The sequence below is a fragment of the Siniperca chuatsi genome, linkage group LG12, assembly GCF_020085105.1.
Source record: "Siniperca chuatsi isolate FFG_IHB_CAS linkage group LG12, ASM2008510v1, whole genome shotgun sequence".
NCBI lineage: Eukaryota > Metazoa > Chordata > Actinopteri > Centrarchiformes > Sinipercidae > Siniperca > Siniperca chuatsi.
The window spans coordinates 14,434,572-14,452,609 of NC_058053.1; the positions used below are offsets into that span (position 1 = coordinate 14,434,572).

Consider the following 18,038-nt stretch of genomic DNA (forward strand, 5'->3'; position numbering starts at 1 on the left):
TCAAAATCACAGCAGAAGAGGATTAAACACTGATGTGTTTTGTTAAATTTGACTTTTAACATGTTTTTAAGACAACAACGTAAAGCTGTAATGAAGTGTGAATCAACAAATCTTTCCCATCCTTCCCCCTCGTTTCTTTTAAATTCAGCTATGAGTCCAAAGTACTTTTGAGTCCAAACAAAAACAGCCGTTTTTATGCGCACTTCTAGATCTTGCATACCTGATTTGAGTTGATTAGGCTCTGGCCAGAATAAGAATTGTCAGTGTTTACATGCACCAATTTAAGGTCTTAATTGAGTGAAGCTTTTTCTGTGTACGTCTAGTATCCTGTGATTGAGAATCTCTGTTATTAACAAAATTATGTCCCGCTTTAAGTAAGAAAAGGTTTCCAGCACTAGCTACTGCTAATCTCATTTACTGAGTCAAAGTAGATACTAGATACTCTATTACATGAAAAAGTATTGAACAACCCAACTTATCCTTGCAACTGTCTATGAAGAAAGATTCTCATTGGGCAAGGCTGATGTAAAGTCAATGAAGGATATATACCTATACATGAGCGACTATCGTTGCTGCTGACAATGTATCCAGAAGGACAAGAACAAGTCCCTCCATCAGGGGAAGCATGACAACGATGCTCACAGCTTAGAGAGGCACATCTCCAGATACCTGACCAACACAGAAACCAAATTAGTCAATGACTATATTTCAAGTAATTATATTTCAGTTTCTGTGATATTAGATGTCCTAATGTGTACTTGACACTAGTTGTGTTGGTACTAACTACAGTTGCGCCCAGCAGTGGTGTTAGTTTCATCCTCTCCCTCGGGACAGTGAGCCGTCCCATCACACAGCTGATCCATGGGGATACACAGGCCAGAGGATGGACAGGGCCATTGTCCTGGGTAGCACTCCTGCGGTACATTATCTGCAGACAGAACAAATATATCATCTTTGTCTGTGCAGGCTTACACATAGAAAACGGAAAACAAAATCAGAAAAAAAAGGACAGTAGAAAGTTGTACATGTGGTAGACTGTTATATATATGTTAGATATTCAATGTGTGAGGTGTGTATAAAGGACAGGCAGCCTTATCTCCACAGGAATGTGGTGCTGATCTTAAGAAAATTGTGACTGGGACTTTATTTTCGGAAAATTACTGTCACTTTAAATCGATGCAGGGGAGTGGAGCTTTGAGGGGGTCACATGGGGGCTCAGAGGGCTCCTGCAGCCCATCCTCTAAAAACACACACTCTTCACAGCCGTGTGGAGGAATTCTAAAGCCCTTTGGGGGGCTGCGCGATCTTGTACTACAAAGAGGCATTTGAATAACACACTTAAAGGAGCACAGGAATAGCGTCTTGCTAGCCCTAACCAACCATGGAGACTGCTCTCTGTGTGAACCAGGTTCACACAGAGAGCTTGAGTTGTTGTTAGTGTTTCTTAACCAGCCAAATTTCTAATGCTTCTGGTCCTAACAGTGAAAAATTATCTACTACTACTCTATCTACTACTGTGTCCATACCACAGCCTTTTTCGTCTGCATTGTCCTCACAGTCATCCTCTCCATCACAAAGCCAGACTTGGTGGATACAGCGGCCACTGGGGCAGGTGTAGTAGTTCCCTCTACATGTAGGATATGCTGCAGGTGAAGTGGAGAATATTAATACACAGAAAAGATCAGAGACTAAAGGTAGAGGGTAGAAAGACAGAGGCTACATACTGCAGTTTAGCTCATCACTTCGGTCTCCACAGTCATCGTCATGGTCACAGACGTAGCGCTGAGGAACACACACCCCATTATGACACGGGAACAGGCCCGTATTGCAGTGCTGTGCTAAAAAAAACACAACAGAAAAAGACAAAAAAGATCGATTTGGTGATGATGTCATGCTATGGATGGTACTGCTTTTTGGTTGCATTTTTTGGGAGGCTCAACGACGACTTCCACTTGAACCGTTTATCACTAAAACTGACTTAATTTAATACAAATTTGCTTCTTACTGCAATTTGCCTCATCAGAGCCATCACGGCAGTCAAGTATGTGGTCACATCGCTGAGTCCGGTTGTAGCAGGCCCCATTAGCACACCTCAGCTGTGTACACTCGGGGTAATCTGAAAGATTAAATCATCATCAGGACAATGTTATACATTCAGTCAGTCTGACAACTGTGTTCTTTTTAGCCTTTAAAATGTGAAACGCTCGGCGAATGAAGAGAAAATTTAACGCCACCCCCATAACAACAGCAGTCGCCACAGCATTCTTTATGCAATTGTGAGATTACCACAGTGTGTAGTGCTGTGAGTCTACCATGTCGGCACAATAATGGCATAGCAGCTGAACTTCAGCTTGACTAATCCACCAAGGAATCTGCAATCAACCTCTGACAACAAGAAGCATATTGTGGCCCATTCTGTCAGTCAGCGAGCCTCTTAATCTTAACAAATTGATTAAAATGCCACAGGAGCCTGAGATAAAAAAAAAAGGAAACCACCCTGGAGAAGACTTACGGCAGTCTCTCTCATCAGACCCATCTGAGCAGTCTGCCAGACGGTCACACCGGTATTCTCCTGGGATGCATGCTCCATTACTACAGCTGAACTGGCCACTGGTGCACGTCCTTCCAGCTGGGGACAGATTGGAGAGTGACTTAGCAGCCCATAGAAAGGTTTTATTCATGTAATTCTTACATGCACTTAAAATCTACTTATACTGTAGATATAGGTTCTGAACACTTCCGTAACTTTCTCAGTCCCACAGACCCTTTGGTGGGTTCACCAAATTATTGTTCAAACCCACATACCTTGATCAAAACATCAAGAATATTTCATTGTAACGGTGCAGCCATAAAAAAATACATCCTGGATTTGAATAATCCACTTCAAATTGTGATATACAGTAGTTTCAATGAAGCACTGGACCAAGCAGATACAAAATATATATGTGGTGAAAAATATATTTTAAAAAATGTATATGTATAAGGGTTCAGGTGGTTCAAACTCGACTTGTCTGAAAGACAATTGGAATAATGAAACATTTATAAGCTCCCCTGAAGAATTGCTAAAAATGTAAAATGTACTTACGGCAGTGTTGCCTCTCATCTGAACCATCCTCACAGTCCTCCTCATCATCACACACCCACACAACTGGGATACACTCGCCATCACTCAAACACTGGAAATGACTGTCATCACATGTTACCTGAGCTGTTGGAATACACACAGAGCATTTCATTATTTACAACAGTTGCCTGTAATCCAGTGGTGGAAAGTTACTATGTACATTTGCTCAAGTACAGTACTTTAGTCAAATTTTGAGTGACTGTTTTTATTTTATGCTACTATATACTTCTACTGCACTACATTTATAAGGCAAATATTGTACTTCATACTGCATACTAAATTTTACAGCACTAAAGTTACTAGTTACTTAGCAGATTAAGATTTTACATACACAACATATAATCAATTTTAAATTATGATGGATGCAGTGTTATAGATTAAACTAAAGAAGAGTACTTGTGTATTTTTAAGTAAAATTTTGAAAGCAGGACATAAAGGATCTGAGTATTTCTTCCACCACTGCTATAATTCAGGCTGGAATGACACTCACATCCAACAAGCATTATACTAAATATCCCAACCCTCTCAGGTACTATGTTGGCCTACAGTGTGATATAATAAGTAACTCACGGCAGTCGTGTTCATCAGAGTCATCCACACAGTCTGATGTGCCGTCACAGTGCCAGTCACCTGGTATACATCGGCCTGTCCCACAGCGGAACTGCCCCAACTCACATCCTACACACAATTCAAATTTTACATAATTCAGTGCTTGATTTCAAGCTTTTTCTTACATGCTATTAGAACTTTTATCCACAGTTACTGTCCATCAACGTTTTTGCCATTTTAATGTTGATTACATTATTGTTATTATTATTATTATTATTATTATTATTTAATTATGTCCAACACTTGTCATCTTGTCCATCCTAGGTCCTTGGGGCAAGGTGGAAAAAGCTATAAAAAATATGGTCACAAAAAGAGATTTGATAAATTCTTAAATACTCTATATTTAATCAAAACATGGCATACGGGGGTAGGGATGCCTTCCACTGATGAAGCATGTTGTTAACAGCATTGACAAGCCTTGGAGACAAGCGTGCCAGCCATCCCCCCGACAGTTACACAACCTTCACTGCACTCATCCTGAGCCTCCTTTTGATGTTCTCACTGAGTGGCATCTGTAGAGATAAGGTACCACCACTCTACCTTCCCTGACGTTTTCCAGGAGAGATTGATTCAGGCAACATATTTCAGTGGCAGAGCACTCCATCACACCTGTCCAAATAGGAATGTGCAATTCTGATTGTCTCTCTGACAGCCTGATTTATGGTGCATGCTGTTCCTTTCCGGTCTGAAATGTAATTGGAATAAATAGTGGTACTGGGTGGTACCGCAACCATTTCAACCCAAATTCTTTGTGAGAAGAGCTGCGAGGTGGTGATTGGTGGTGCACGCTTGGGGTTGGTGGTCTGTCTCTGTCCTGTCTTATCCAGCATTTTGGAAACATTCTTTCTTCTGGATCAAATAGCTTCCTACACTTGCAAAATATTAGGGTTATTTATCTAAAATCAAATGCTGCAGTACCCCATAGCTATAGCTCTACAACCCTACTAAAACGGCTTGAAGTTACTAGATATAAGGAATTATAAAGACAATTTGTGAAAAAAAAAACATTATGCCAACATGTGCGTTTATCTGAGCAAAAAATGTAATGTAAACTACTAGAAATTAATTGCCTACAGACCAACAGCTTTTTGGCTTGATAAATGTGTGAATGAGACGTTGATTGTATTTAGAGTCACAGGTTCATCATCTCATTTATGTAATGTTCTCTTTTAAAGATGGATCACTTCCACAACAGTTGTGGGGTCACTGCCTGTGCTGCTGCACTAAAAACCTTGCATACGCTCCAATCCAGAATTCTTGTCTCAGATTAAGTAGCCCGCAAACCACCAAACTGCTTTACAACCAACCCAGCAAAACAAGTTGCATATTTAACTCCATCAGCAGCTATCCAACAGGCTAACCTTTTTTCCTGCTCAGTTTACTAATGATAAAATTGCTCACAATCTGCTCAAAGGGAGCCTTTGTTGCAAGTCAGTGATCCCAGAGGTTTCAGCATCATCTATAGCATGACAGCAGGCACAAGTGTTGCATACAGTATACGAACGGCTAAGAGTTGCGCTGTATTTACAATAAAAGAAAAGAAAAATACAATATTTCCCTTCAGTACATTTAAGTATTGAATGTCAAGACAACACTACTGTCTGTAAAGGATCACAAAGGTTTAAAAACAGAAAAAAGAATTGTCTCATTAAACAAAACAAATATGTAACAATAAAATAAAATAGCAAAAATCTGCAAAACACTTGAATGAAATAACAAAATATCAAAATCTGCTTTGGAAAAGATCAAGATGTTTATAGCTGCCATACATTCAGACCTAGGTTGACAACTTAAAACCACGTATGCTGCTAAGAAGAAACCAATCTGCTGGAGGCTTTCAAATGCAGCCAGTGTTTCCTGACGGTATTACTTCTGGGAAAGGTGACAGATACACTGAAGCTGAACCTTTCAATGGCACTATCTCGTGTGAGGGTTCGTCTTACATTCTGAAAAGAACATCTTCTTTGTAACTTTTCCTTAATCCTCCAATTTCTATGTCTTCATCCTGACAAAGTCGCAATTTCACTACGTCAATCAATATTAGAGATGGTAAAGGCCAGGGTGAATGGTGCAAATCTGCTATTAAGACTGTTTAATCTGAGTCTGATGAGCCATGCTTTTTTATTAGTTGAGTGTTTTTGTGTAATTTAATGTTTTCCTTTCCCTTCTTTCTAGCCTTGTCTTTTCTAATTAGCAACTTAAACCCACAGCAGGAGAGAGCACCGCACTATCCATGCAAGAAGATAAGGACGCCCTACTATTGCCCAACAAAGAGGAGCAGTAGAGGAATTTTCATTAGAATGAAGCCCCCCAAACGCCTTAAACCCCACTGTGAAATTACAAAGGCACAAAAGAGGTGCCAGCAGGGATGCAAACTCATAACTGGAAGTGTCACCCTAAAAAAGACACTTTGGAGATGGACAGCAGAAAGCAGAAGCAGAAGGCTTACTTCCTGCGATAAGGTAAAACAAAAGTAGAACATAAGCTCCCCTCTCACGGCCACCCATTAAGAAAACACCTGTTCACTAGCGGTAAAACATCTCTTTCTTGTCACGTGGGGCGCCTGAAAGATGCCTTCAAGCTTTCATCAATACCGTCTTGTTTTGGTCCAGCCCTCTGCATTCACTGAATGTGTGTGGAGAAATGCGGAGAAAACGGCTGCTGGCAGCGTTAAACGCTGGACCCGTCCATGCTGTCAGTGCGAAGTGCTGCTGCCTATTTCATATGGAAATCAATGCAGCAGAATGCAGTCAATTGCCAAACAAGTGACTTTGGCTCTTACGGCTACACACAAAACAGTGAAAAACCAAGGGGCTTTGGCAGTGGCATGGGAGCAAAAGGAAGGAATAAATGGAGTGAGGAATAAAGCCTTGGTCTGGTTAGAACTGAGGAATACTCAACATGATTTTTGGTATGTGCCTTAACAAAAACATGAGAGAAAAGAACCATAAATTAAACTGTCACAATGCAATGACACACTGGACAACTGATTTTTCCTCTGTACAGTGAGTCACAGCTCACCAACTGTTTATTCGAGGCTAAACTCCATCCTGGGTGTCTGTAACCTAGACTAAGGGACCTGCAGGAAAAGAAAGGATTTGCACTCGATTTGTGCCAAATGTGTTCCTGTTTCTAACGCAGTCTAACTGTTGCACAAGGATTTAGGCTCCTACACCGGAAAGAAGCCGGCATGCGTGAGGTTTAACATGCACGTGCTGGCTAAGTTTGTGCGTCTTGAAATTTCTGAACACAACAGATGACATTTTTAACGATGTCATTACAGGCTCAAACTAAAAATAGGTTTGATCAAATCAAGACAGTCTAACCCCACAACTAACCAAAATAGTAGCAGACTACAATTACATTAACAAACATGTTGTCTGTTTTCATTATTCATATTCCTCTTATGAAATAAAAACTTAACTTGTAACACCATTAAAGTTCTTACTGTGCACTTAATAGGTTATTAAGATTTCACTGGCCAATGATTAATTAGGAAACAACTCAATTTACTGACAAAACATGTCTGGAACAGCAAAAATGGCAGAGGATAGTTAACAAATCAGCACCATGAACTCCCCTCAGACCGTCACATTAGCTATTAATGCCAGCATAAGCATTCTGCAGCAGCATCAAGCCGAGGGCTGGATAATGTGTTACAGATGGTCATGGAAGAAACAATTATCAAACTAAAGGATATATGTGGAGGATCAAGCTGAGATTAGAGAAAGCACCCTGTCACCTCATAGTAAAACTACATAAATAAACCATTACTAATCTTTCTGTGTATATTATTAAGTGACACATCTTTCAGCCTGATAAACACACACCAACAGATAGCCTTCAGGAAGCACGTGATACTCTGTATAACATGGAATGGTTATTGAAAATTCAGGTTAAAGATAAACTACTCTATGAGTTTTATTTAAGCAGCCTACATCACTGTCTGTTAATCACAACAAATTCAAGCTAATGATCAATGTGAACATGCTGACAAAGTCTACTGAGAGTCTGCGGTTTTAGTCAAGTCATCATTTTGTACACCTCAGTTGTCATCAGCAAACCTCAGCTACAAGTACTGTAATTCAAAAGAAATACCTAGTGGATTTTTTAAATGCTACAGTCTCAGTGTCAACACTGTTATATTGTCTTTTTGGCATGGACAGTCCACCTTTTCTATTGTTGTGTGTCTGTTAGCCACTGAGGAAATATAGCAAAATAGGTACAGGATATTTCATAATAAATAAATGAGAAAGCTGTAGCCATGACCTTCCTCTTGGTACAGTTTTTTCTTAACTTCAGACTGCTCCTTAGGTAGAAATGGTTCCATTCTGCAGCAGCTGCAGTGTAATTAGTTGCTTGATTCACACTAAGGAGCTTACATACTAAGGGTTGAGCAAAAAGAAAGCAGATTACAATTTGAGAAGTAGGATCTAGCAGGGCTACAAACACAAGAGACAAACACAACACTGTCTAAATGTATAAATAGCAGTATCTGAGCATTTTGTCTCTGTCTCTGTCTCACATTAGAAAATAAAGCTCTTCATTAGAGCTGGAATCGAGTTTGAATCGGTGGTTCGCAGCGTAAAATCTGCTCCACTGAATGATATTTGTACCAGTGGCTCTCAGTCCTCACAGATTGTCTGTAAGTCACATGCTCTTTTCTGTTACCTAGCAACAGTAAAGCTCAGGCAAAAGTTCCTCAAGAGAACTTCCAATCTGTCTGAGGAGGGCTTTGTGCTCAACATTTAAAGTAATACTATGTGGTAAAACATTTAGCTCTGGAGCCAGAATTACTTTACCTAGTGGCCACATCAAAATTACTGGAGGAGATTGTGTAGTTCCATTATAAGAGTGGCTTTTTTAATCATCAACAAGGTTATTTCCATGTGTTTAGTTGATTTATTTTCTTTGATTCCCATCAAAACTTGAACTGTTACTCATTGGATGGATTCTTTATTTGTCTGTGCTAAAAAAAAAAAAAATACATACATACGCATATTAATTCAGCAACAATTCAACTTTCCTTGCACAATAACTGGTTTGTTCTGATGAAGTCCACTGAGTGAATCACTACTAGTTGCACAACAACTCTGCAGGTCCTCAAGGAATCATTCAGCTGACAACCTGTGTGAACGGAAAAACATATAGAAGGAAACAAATCACACTTCTTACCTTCAGAGTGGCACCATCTAACACAGCATATGAAGACGAGAAAAAGTTTAAGCAGCAGTGCTCTCCACATTCTGGCTGGTCCGTCCAGCTCCGCTGTGCAGATGGAGGAGCTGTAGGGACCGGGGCTTGGATGCTGGTGCTTTCTTCTGTCTGTCTTTCTTGGCCAGCTAGTTGATGAAAAGGGGCGTGCACAAAGGCCAGGACAGCCGCTCCCCCAAGCCAGCCTCGGCCCTCCAGATAAATCCCTCCAGCCCTGGAATCTGCATAATGCCATGCAGGTCCGACTTGTCCCAGCCAGTGATTTCTCACTCACAGCGGGCTATCATCACTGTTTATTTGCTCCGCACTTGGGAATTATGGTGGTGCCTACGGGCGCTTGGGAGGAAAATAATGATGGGAGTAATAAAAATCAACTGCGAAAAACTGTAAATTAGGGTGTCCTGAAGGCCCAGACGAGTCACGTAATCCCAATGTCACCGATTCGAGTCCGACCAAGGAAGCTTATTGCATGTTTTACACACACTTCCCCAGACCAAGCTTGATATACGACAGGAAAATTGCAAGTCATTGTAATTAAGGGTGTTTTACATATTACTCCAGTGCAAATGAGGTGAGGTGTTGCCATATAGGCCTATTCATTATCGGGTACAATGGGCACACTTAAGGTCCCTTAAGAATATTAATATTTCTCAACCTATTTCACAAGTGGCTTTTAAATAAAACAATTAAATCGATGGCACCGCCAGATCTAAAAAAAATGTACGTTACCAAAGTGAAAAATGGTCCACCTTCACGGTGCTAGTGGCTGATCAGAAGCCCAACACCTCCACCTTGCGGTCGAGCCGGAGCACCAGCATTTCACCTGCCGCTGCTACTACATCAGAGGAGAGCAAAGATGGTTGCCATTAGCGACCGAGCAACTGAAACTTGGAGATGCTTTCTACGAAATGTGGAATCGAGCCTTGATGGAAAAAAACGAAGCGTTTGTCTATGTAAAACCGGCAGGTTTCTTTATTTTTACTCGTAATGGCAACTCCACAGAAAAATGCAGAAAACTTTATGAAGGTGGAGGGCAACACGACGGAGGTATGTAAAAGTTATCGATGACAACGATAAATCTGTGGGGTGAGAGTGCATAAGTTACTCTCAAACTAGTAGCTAGTTTAGCTGTCTGCTGAACACTCTTCAAACTGAATGTCACTTGCGCAACTGTCACATTATTTTATATTACATATGAGTGGTATTAAAATGATTTTTAAAGTTTTTAAATAAACTTGAAACTTGAAAAAACGTTGCTGAAACACGTGTCCCATAGAGATAAGTTAGCTATATATTAATAAGTATAATACAGCTACAAAATGGTAAAGTAAGCTAACAACCGTTAGTTGTCCAGACTTCTGACGTAATTGTACTTCATTTAAGATAGCGTTAAGTATTACCATTTTATTCTACTTTATACAACTATACTACTCCACTACATTTCTGGAAAATGTTGTACTTTCTTCTCCACTACATTTATTTGACAAGCTTTATTTGACAATGTTTTATATACAAAATGAGCTGAAAAACTTAAATATAGTGTAATGCTTGAAATAAAACCACCCAACTGTATATAAAGTAGAAAAGAACAGTAGTCAAATGAGCTCAAATTCGACCACCTTACACTTAAATGCATCACTAACTTAATAACAATCCAATGATATATAACTTTAACGTTATACCAATGACAGGAACCATTCTGCCTCCATAATGAGTACTTTTACTTTTGATACTTAATACACCAGTACTTAAATATTTAGCTGATAATTCTGTACTTTTACTTCAAAATTCTTAATGTATATTACTTTTACTTAAATTATTTATTCATTGTGATATAGGTGCTGTAAAGTATCCAAATAGTTCTTCCACCACTGTTTACTGTTTAATTGCTACCTCTTTTGAACAGTTAACGTGTTTCTGTGATGCCAATATGTTATTGAATGGGGGGGGGGGCATCCTATAAAAATTAAGATAGCATAACTTTACTAAGAAGCTGCCAAAAGCACCTGTGTGTCATATTTTAACACAGGTCTTTTTTCCATGTTCCCAGCATATGGACAGTATTCAGAAGGCACTGGAGAAACTTCAAAGCCTTTCTCTGGAGGATACAACAGAGACAGGGATGCTGCGGTCCAGGATAGATGAACAGTCGAATCTGATCTGCATATTGAAACAGAGAGCAGATGAGCTGCTTCTTCGCCGTCAAGCCCTGCAAAGAATCAATACAGAGCTGGAGGGCCGAGTAACAGACTGCCAGAAAGAACTGGACGTCGAAAGAAAGAAAGCAGAGCTATTAGAGAAGAGATTTATGGATTTAGCTGCCAACAATCAAGCCATTATTGCTTTCATGGACGAGTACAAAAATCAGAATGTCCAGTTAAAGCTGGAAAACAAACAGCTGCAGTCAGAAAATGAAACGCTTTTCTCCCAGAAATTACAAGATAAAGAAGTGTTTGTTCAAAAACTGATGCAAGAAATCAAACAGCTGACAGAGAAATACACAAATAAGGAAAATGAATATCGGTAAGAAGAAGAATCAATGTCAGTTATTGATCGTGTTGAAAGATCAATCTATTGGTCGATCAACAGAAAATGAATCAACAGCAATTTTGATAATCTTTTCATCTTTTAAGTAATTTATCCAGTAAAACTGCCAAACATTCCCTGGTTTCAGCTTTTAAATGTGAGAATTTGCTGTTTTTCTTATCTTTGCTGTTATTTACATCTATGTTTAAGGGATAAATTAGCTGGATGCCAGTCCAAACTCCTGGAACAAGCAGCTCAGCATCAAGCCAAGGAGGCATCACTACTTGATCAACTGCATGATGCTCAGCAACAGCACAGATATGCTGTAGAGATGTGCCAAGGTGGGTAGTCAACATTTTATCATTCTCTGAAGTGATACAGAATGGAAGCACTAACTTGTGGCTTTTTCTCCATGATCAGACCTTAAGCTGAAGCTACAAAAGGCTGAAGAAGAGCATGCGTTGAAGGAAATCAACCTGAAAGAAAGCATAACAAGCGTCACCAAAGAGAAGGACAAACTATTGCATCTGTCTATGGAAAGAGGGAAAGTAATACAGGTGCAGGAAAAGAGTACTTGTTCTCCTCACTGAAATGAAGCTCTGTACAGATGAAGCAATCACTTCATGTACACACAAATTGGTCTTCACTACAGGAGAAACAAGAGGAAATCCAGCAGCTGGAGACAAAATGGAAGGAAGAGAAAAAAGCCCGGGCCAAAGCAGAGGACAGGTAAATTGTGCATCAACAACATACTACTGCTTTAAGAAAAATCTTTAAGGATAACAAGTATTATCTCTGTCTATATTTGTCCCTGACCTTGCCACTCAGGTTTGAACAGGAAGCAGAAGCGGTTAATGCAGATTTAAAAGTGAAGGCTCTCCAGTCCGCTCTTGATGAATCCATGACAAAATATGGGAAGTTCAAAAAGGTTTGTCAGAAGTGTAATTGACAGTGGCCCATATGAGTCTGAGAACATGCTCAACATGTTTTCTTCTGTCATTATTTTACAGGATTTTGAAGCCTTCAAAGAACACAGCACCAACCTCCTTTTACAAGAAAGGGAGTTAAATAAGAAACTTCGGCATCTGATGGGCTAAACTTTAGCATTATTTAAGTGTTTTCTTACCAATGTTTTCATTAAAACAAATAATTTTCACCAAGAATGTTTGCTCACTAACACTGCTAAGAATGAAAAAAGGACAAATCGTGATTTAAAAAAAAAAAGTATATATCACAATGTCATTTTTTATTTCATTTTCACCTTTGGAACCTTTGGAGAAATGGAACCACAATACATCATACTCAGCATGACATGTTAGAGGTTCCTCAAATAGAAATTATACTGTACAAATGTTTATCTCATAAAACCTTGCAGACAAATCACTTAAGAATGCTCCTCGGCCAGTTTCTCAGCCTTTTGGACTACTTCTTCAATGGGACCCACCATGTAGAAAGCCTGCTCTGGCAGGGCATCATATTCACCTGGAAAAGAGAAAAGAATAACTGTTACCATCAAATGTCCATTAAGTTAATCCCATTTAGAAATGTTTTATCCTTGGTTCAGCACTCTACCTTGTAGAATGCTCTGGAAGCCTTTGATTGTTTCCTTGAGAGGCACCAGCTTTCCCATGTGGCCAGTAAAGACCTCTGCTACCTGGAAAGGCTGCGACAAGAAACGCTGGATCTTACGAGCGCGAGCTACAGTCAGCTTATCTTCCTCAGACAACTCATCCATACCCAGGATAGCAATGATGTCCTGCAATGATTTGTAGTCCTAAAAAAAGAACAGTTAGGCTGTTAGACAAGGTTTTAGTTTCACTTTTGGATTGTTATTGTTGACAGCCATTCTTAAATCGTTAGCTTCCAACATAAGGCTTGCCTGAAGAATCTTCTGCACACCACGAGCAACATCGTAGTGTTCAGCCCCAACAATGTTGGGGTCCATGATGCGGGAGGTAGAATCCAGAGGGTCCACAGCAGGATAGATACCAAGCTCAGCAATAGCACGGGACAGCACAGTTGTTGCATCCAAGTGAGCAAAAGTTGTGGCAGGAGCAGGGTCAGTCAAGTCATCAGCAGGCACATAGATAGCCTGTGAAAAATAAATGAAAAGAGCCATTTTAGTATGAATTATCAGGAAAAAGGAGAGTGTGCTGACATGATTAGCATCTTGTGCCGGCTCACTTGTACAGAGGTGATGGAGCCCTTCTTGGTGGTGGTAATTCTCTCCTGCATTGTTCCCATGTCAGTGGCCAAGGTAGGCTGGTAACCCACAGCAGAGGGGATACGACCCAACAGGGCAGACACCTGAAGGACAATGACACAATATGCAAGATATATATACATAAAAGCGTTATTTTGTTGATGACATCTGCAAATAATGAAAAATACTTTGCATTGCGAACCTCTGATCCGGCCTGGGTGAACCTGAAGATGTTGTCAATAAAGAGAAGCACGTCCTGTCCCTCCTGATCACGGAAGTATTCGGCAACAGTCAGACCGGTAAGAGCAACTCTGGCACGGGCACCTGGGGGCTCGTTCATTTGACCGTACACCAGCGCTACCTGAGAACGCAAAGACAATAATCACCCGGGGAGTTTAGCACGAGTTTACACTGAATAGATCTACGTGAATCCATCAAAACTGATAAACTACATGTTACATGCTGTGCTAAAGTCAGAAAAGCTCAATTGTGTTTCGACAAATAAATGTAACTCTCATCGAGGGCGTCACCTTTGAGGTGGTGTCCTTCAGGTTAATGACACCAGACTCAATCATTTCATGGTACAAGTCGTTTCCCTCACGGGTTCGCTCTCCCACTCCAGCAAACACAGAGTAGCCACCGTGAGCCTTGGCCACATTGTTGATCAACTCCATAATCAGCACAGTCTTGCCAACACCAGCACCGCCAAACAGACCTAAAGGAATACAACATGCACAATAATCAACTATCATGATATGCATGTATGAAAATGTGGGTGCAGACCAAAAAAAAGGGAAAAAAGATCTATGGTGTCAGATAATGCACCAACCAATCTTTCCACCCTTTGCATAGGGTGCCAGCAGATCTACCACTTTGATGCCAGTGACCAGGATCTCCTGCTCCACACTCATGTCTGTGAACTCTGGGGCTTCAGCATGAATAGGAGCAGTTCTGCAAGATAATAAAGAGTTCTTTTTAAATATGCTGTTTAAAAGGATAAGGCTAGCGATATTCTTATTTCTTAATTGTCAACAGATCCTATGAAAAGACCCAAGGCAGCAAAATAAATAGTCAACAAATGCACTCGTTACTCCTGTTTGAGCGACATTTACTAAAAAACTACCGCAGCTATTATAGCTTCTTTCTTTCTTTTTTTTTAGCTGCCACCAGCAGCTCTATAGCTCACTCTGTCGACAAAAAATTGTGTGTGTGTGTGTTTGCATTCATGCCAACTGGCATAAAGGGGGCGTGGTAATGAGAGTGGCCTATCGCAGAAAGGCACATAACTTCCAAATGGATTCACAGACTTGCACAAGTTTTTGTGGAAAGGTTGGTCATGAGCCAAAGGACAGCTGATTAACGGATCATGCCAATTGGCAAAAAGGGGATGTGGCAGTGGCCTATAACAAAAAGGCGCATAGCTTCGAAACAGATTCACGTAACATGACCAAACTTTGTAGAAAGACACACAGATATACAGACACGCACACCATTTTGCCATGTCCCCTTTCATAACTCATGAACCGGTGGTCGTAGACACTTGTGGAAGGCATCATTGGACTATGCGGAGTTCCTTTTTCATTGGTACCCCGCCCCTACATCTGTGCCCATCCTATAGCAACTGCAACTTTCTTCAAGTGTTTGTGAGGTTGTGTGTGTGTGAATGCATGTGCTTACGTGGTCGCAGCTATTCCAAATTTCCGCTTGTTTTTTTTAAGTGAAACTATATATTTGCTTTTTATAGCTTTATATCCCCAGTAGGAACAAATAGGCTTGCAGCTGCTACAAACAGGGTTGGGAAGTCAAGAAGTACTGAGAGACAGACTTGTTGATTTTGGTCTTTTCATGGGATCTGTTGACAACAAGAAAAACATAGAATAACTCCAGCATCACGATCGTCTCCTCAACACTTACTGTTTGGTGTTAATTGGACCCCTCTCATCAATGGGTTCTCCAATGACATTCATGATCCTGCCCAAGGTCTCAGGGCCCACAGGGATCCTGATGGGGGCCCCGGTGTCCAGGACCTGCTGACCGCGGACCAGACCCTCTGTGCCATCCATGGCAATCGTCCTGACTGTGCTTTCACCTGAAGAAACACACGAGGAACCACAGTAAATACACTGTTTAAATTTCATAACAGGCATCCAAACACTGATTTCTTCAACCGCAGTATCAATTCGGCACACTCACCCAGATGCTGCGCCACCTCAAGCACCAGCCTGCTCTCACGGCCAGCCACCTCCAGTGCATTGAGAATAGGAGGCAGGCCTTCATCGAACTGGACATCCACCACAGCACCAATCACAGCCACTATGCGGCCATTGGCCAGTGCTGCCTGAGCAGCTGGTGCAGCGTAACCCCTGCCTGAAAGGGCAATGACAGAAAAAGGACAATGACATTAATGGCAACATATTAAAAGTGAATTTACAGTACATAGGACAGCAGCAACTACATGTGAGAAATCAAAACATCTTACAGAGAATAAACAAGGATTAGCATGTAGGCCTATATATTAAATGTATGCATGTGATATATTAAAACTACAAGACAAATATGCAAACTTAAAATATATTTCCACATTTTGGTGCTTCAGGATATCATTGCCCATATTTTGTTGCCACTAAATCTCACAGATTGAAAAGTTCAAACAGGCAGTGTGTGACACATTGACTTGTACTGAGTTAAAGGTCATTAAGAGAGTGAACCAAGACATGACTGGAGCTACAACGTCTGATTGAAGTAACAATATGACCGAATAACTGCTTATCTCTTATTTTAGTTGCTTTGATTAAATTAAAATCTCTACTGATAGCAAATGAATGGAGACACTTAATGGTCAATTTGAGACCTGACCCACTGAGCATGCATCCGTTTGCATTAAAGACATATATGACATATAATCCTGACAGACGGTCCAAGTTCAGAAAGTGGAATCACTCACTCGAGGAAAGAGCCGCATGTCTCCCACTGATTGTCTTCAGAGAGTTGATCCCAGGTTTCAAAACCTGCAGAGCCCCACTGCTGCACCGTCCCACAGCGCCCAACATGATTAAGATGGCTGAAGGTGAAGGCGCACGCAAACACACACAGACACACAGCTCCTGTCTGAGCATGCGTGGTCTGTCGTGTTTTAATCCCTTCACTCACCGAAAGAGGGCAGCACAAACCCGTCTAGTTGGATTTCCTTGATTTCTGGTTCCTCTGTTGCAGAAGTGTTCATATATTTCATAAACGATTTACATTATCATGAATGTGTTAAGTAAAACCATCCCAATATCACTCCAAATGCCACTGTACTGAATGAAAATAAGGCTAATTTAGGAAGCATTTTGAAGCTGTTCATTTAACATACTGTGGATTTGCACACCTGTATGTTCTACCCTTCTGTTACAGAGGGCCAGAGTGTGCAGTTCTTGTGTTTTCTAGCACCTTCCTCCTGTTGGAGTATTTGCAGTATTGTTACACAACTGCTCACATGGCACCGTTTCCATAGCTGTATGATCAGCCTTCATATGAAGATTGTAATGATGAAAAAAAAATAGCACATAGCAGCCATTCAAGCATGCCATTAGCACTTGGTAACCTTGTCATTCAGCAAGATGTCCGTTTTATTTCAGAGAACATTTCAGTGTGTCTGACTGTGAAACAGTGTATTTCACATTTCTTTTAGATTTGGCCAATCAGATCATCTGTAAAATATAACTTGTGGAAAATTCCACCATCTGAATCCATACATCAAATTTATACTCTGATCTTCAGTGCAGAATCCTGACCCACAGTGTTTTGTGTTAAGATTTACATCAGTGATACAATTCAGCATTCATTTCCACAAATTATTTGCCACAATCAAAACTCAAGAAATTATGACTCCTGGTTACTACTTCTGCTAACATAGTATATAACAAATAAATACTTTATTTTTTACAACTTTTCAAGTCTGAACAAGCCTATTCACAGACTGTGATGAAAGCGATCAAAAGAAAACCTGTCACTGCAATATTTTTAATATTTCCACAAACAAATAACTTTATTCTGTATAACAATCACTGTTTTAGATTTTCCAACCCTGATTCTTTAATCTAAACTACTCTAATCCAGGCCTACCACTTACAAGATGATTTACTTGATATATGTAGCTGAACCCAACAATTAAAAAATACCGCAATTTAATAGACCATGTGGGAAAGAGGAGAAAGTAGAGCAATCTCCTGCCAAAAATGCTCTTTTACTCTTTTTTTAATGTCATTCATTTACTGTAAAAGTATATCATTTCGATTCAGTTGGTCTATCTGCAAGCTCTTTTTCCACCTCATTGTATGTAGCCTGTAATACTGTGATGTTTTATCACAGATTTAAAAT

At 40.3% G+C, this 18,038-nt stretch overlaps 3 protein-coding genes across 7 annotated transcripts in view; 1 reads left to right on the forward strand and 2 right to left on the reverse strand.

Annotated features, from left to right (window-relative positions):
- lrp2a (low density lipoprotein receptor-related protein 2a) overlaps positions 1–9,203 on the reverse strand; it is a 50,583-nt gene extending 41,380 nt beyond the window's left edge. For 4 of the 5 annotated variants that reach the window (XM_044216210.1, XM_044216208.1, XM_044216209.1 and 1 more), the window contains exons 1-9: positions 8,909–9,197; positions 3,695–3,802; positions 3,086–3,208; positions 2,513–2,629; positions 2,006–2,116; positions 1,725–1,838; positions 1,527–1,643; positions 785–928; positions 550–669 (exon numbers count right to left, since the gene is read on the reverse strand). In XM_044216210.1, coding sequence (XP_044072145.1) covers positions 550–669; positions 785–928; positions 1,527–1,643; positions 1,725–1,838; positions 2,006–2,116; positions 2,513–2,629; positions 3,086–3,208; positions 3,695–3,802; positions 8,909–9,182 — 1,228 coding nt within the window. In that variant the 5' untranslated portion in view covers positions 9,183–9,197. Of the gene's footprint in view, positions 1–549; positions 670–784; positions 929–1,526; positions 1,644–1,724; positions 1,839–2,005; positions 2,117–2,512; positions 2,630–3,085; positions 3,209–3,694; positions 3,803–8,908 lie in introns of all 5 variants that reach the window. The other variant, XR_006380088.1, reaches the window with a different exon arrangement.
- Positions 9,204–9,789: 586 nt separating this feature from the next.
- On the forward strand, positions 9,790–12,861 carry zgc:172182 (coiled-coil domain-containing protein 89). Its single transcript, XM_044216213.1, has 7 exons — positions 9,790–9,994; positions 10,998–11,470; positions 11,684–11,814; positions 11,894–12,030; positions 12,126–12,202; positions 12,302–12,401; positions 12,484–12,861. The coding sequence occupies exons 1-7, from the start codon at positions 9,935–9,937 to the stop codon at positions 12,568–12,570; spliced, it is 1,065 nt and encodes a 354-aa protein (XP_044072148.1). The 5' UTR covers positions 9,790–9,934; the 3' UTR covers positions 12,571–12,861.
- Positions 12,699–16,781, reverse strand: LOC122885304 (ATP synthase subunit beta, mitochondrial-like). The gene is made up of 10 exons (XM_044216212.1): positions 16,621–16,781; positions 15,870–16,043; positions 15,591–15,765; positions 14,506–14,627; positions 14,207–14,391; positions 13,879–14,037; positions 13,658–13,780; positions 13,353–13,565; positions 13,046–13,247; positions 12,699–12,955 (listed from the first exon to the last, which is right to left on the reverse strand). Exons 1-10 carry the CDS (start codon positions 16,724–16,726, stop codon positions 12,858–12,860), a joined length of 1,557 nt encoding a protein of 518 aa, XP_044072147.1. The 5' UTR covers positions 16,727–16,781; the 3' UTR covers positions 12,699–12,857.
- Positions 16,782–18,038: the final 1,257 nt, after the last annotated feature.

Bases quoted from the DNA above. Each gene is read 5' to 3' on its own strand.
- zgc:172182 (XM_044216213.1), top strand. From the start codon at position 9,935: ATGGCAACTCCACAGAAAAATGCAGAAAACTTTATGAAGGTGGAGGGC. The intron at 12,031-12,125 runs GTGCAGGAAAAG...TCTTCACTACAG, and splicing joins AAAGAGGGAAAGTAATACAG to GAGAAACAAGAGGAAATCCA. The intron at 12,402-12,483 runs GTTTGTCAGAAG...ATTATTTTACAG, and splicing joins AATATGGGAAGTTCAAAAAG to GATTTTGAAGCCTTCAAAGA.
- LOC122885304 (XM_044216212.1), bottom strand. From the start codon at position 16,726: ATGTTGGGCGCTGTGGGACGGTGCAGCAGTGGGGCTCTGCAGGTTTTG. The intron at 14,392-14,505 runs GTTGGTGCATTA...GTATTCCTTTAG, and splicing joins TGCAAAGGGTGGAAAGATTG to GTCTGTTTGGCGGTGCTGGT. The intron at 12,956-13,045 runs GTAGAGTGCTGA...TCTCTTTTCCAG, and splicing joins CTTCCAGAGCATTCTACAAG to GTGAATATGATGCCCTGCCA.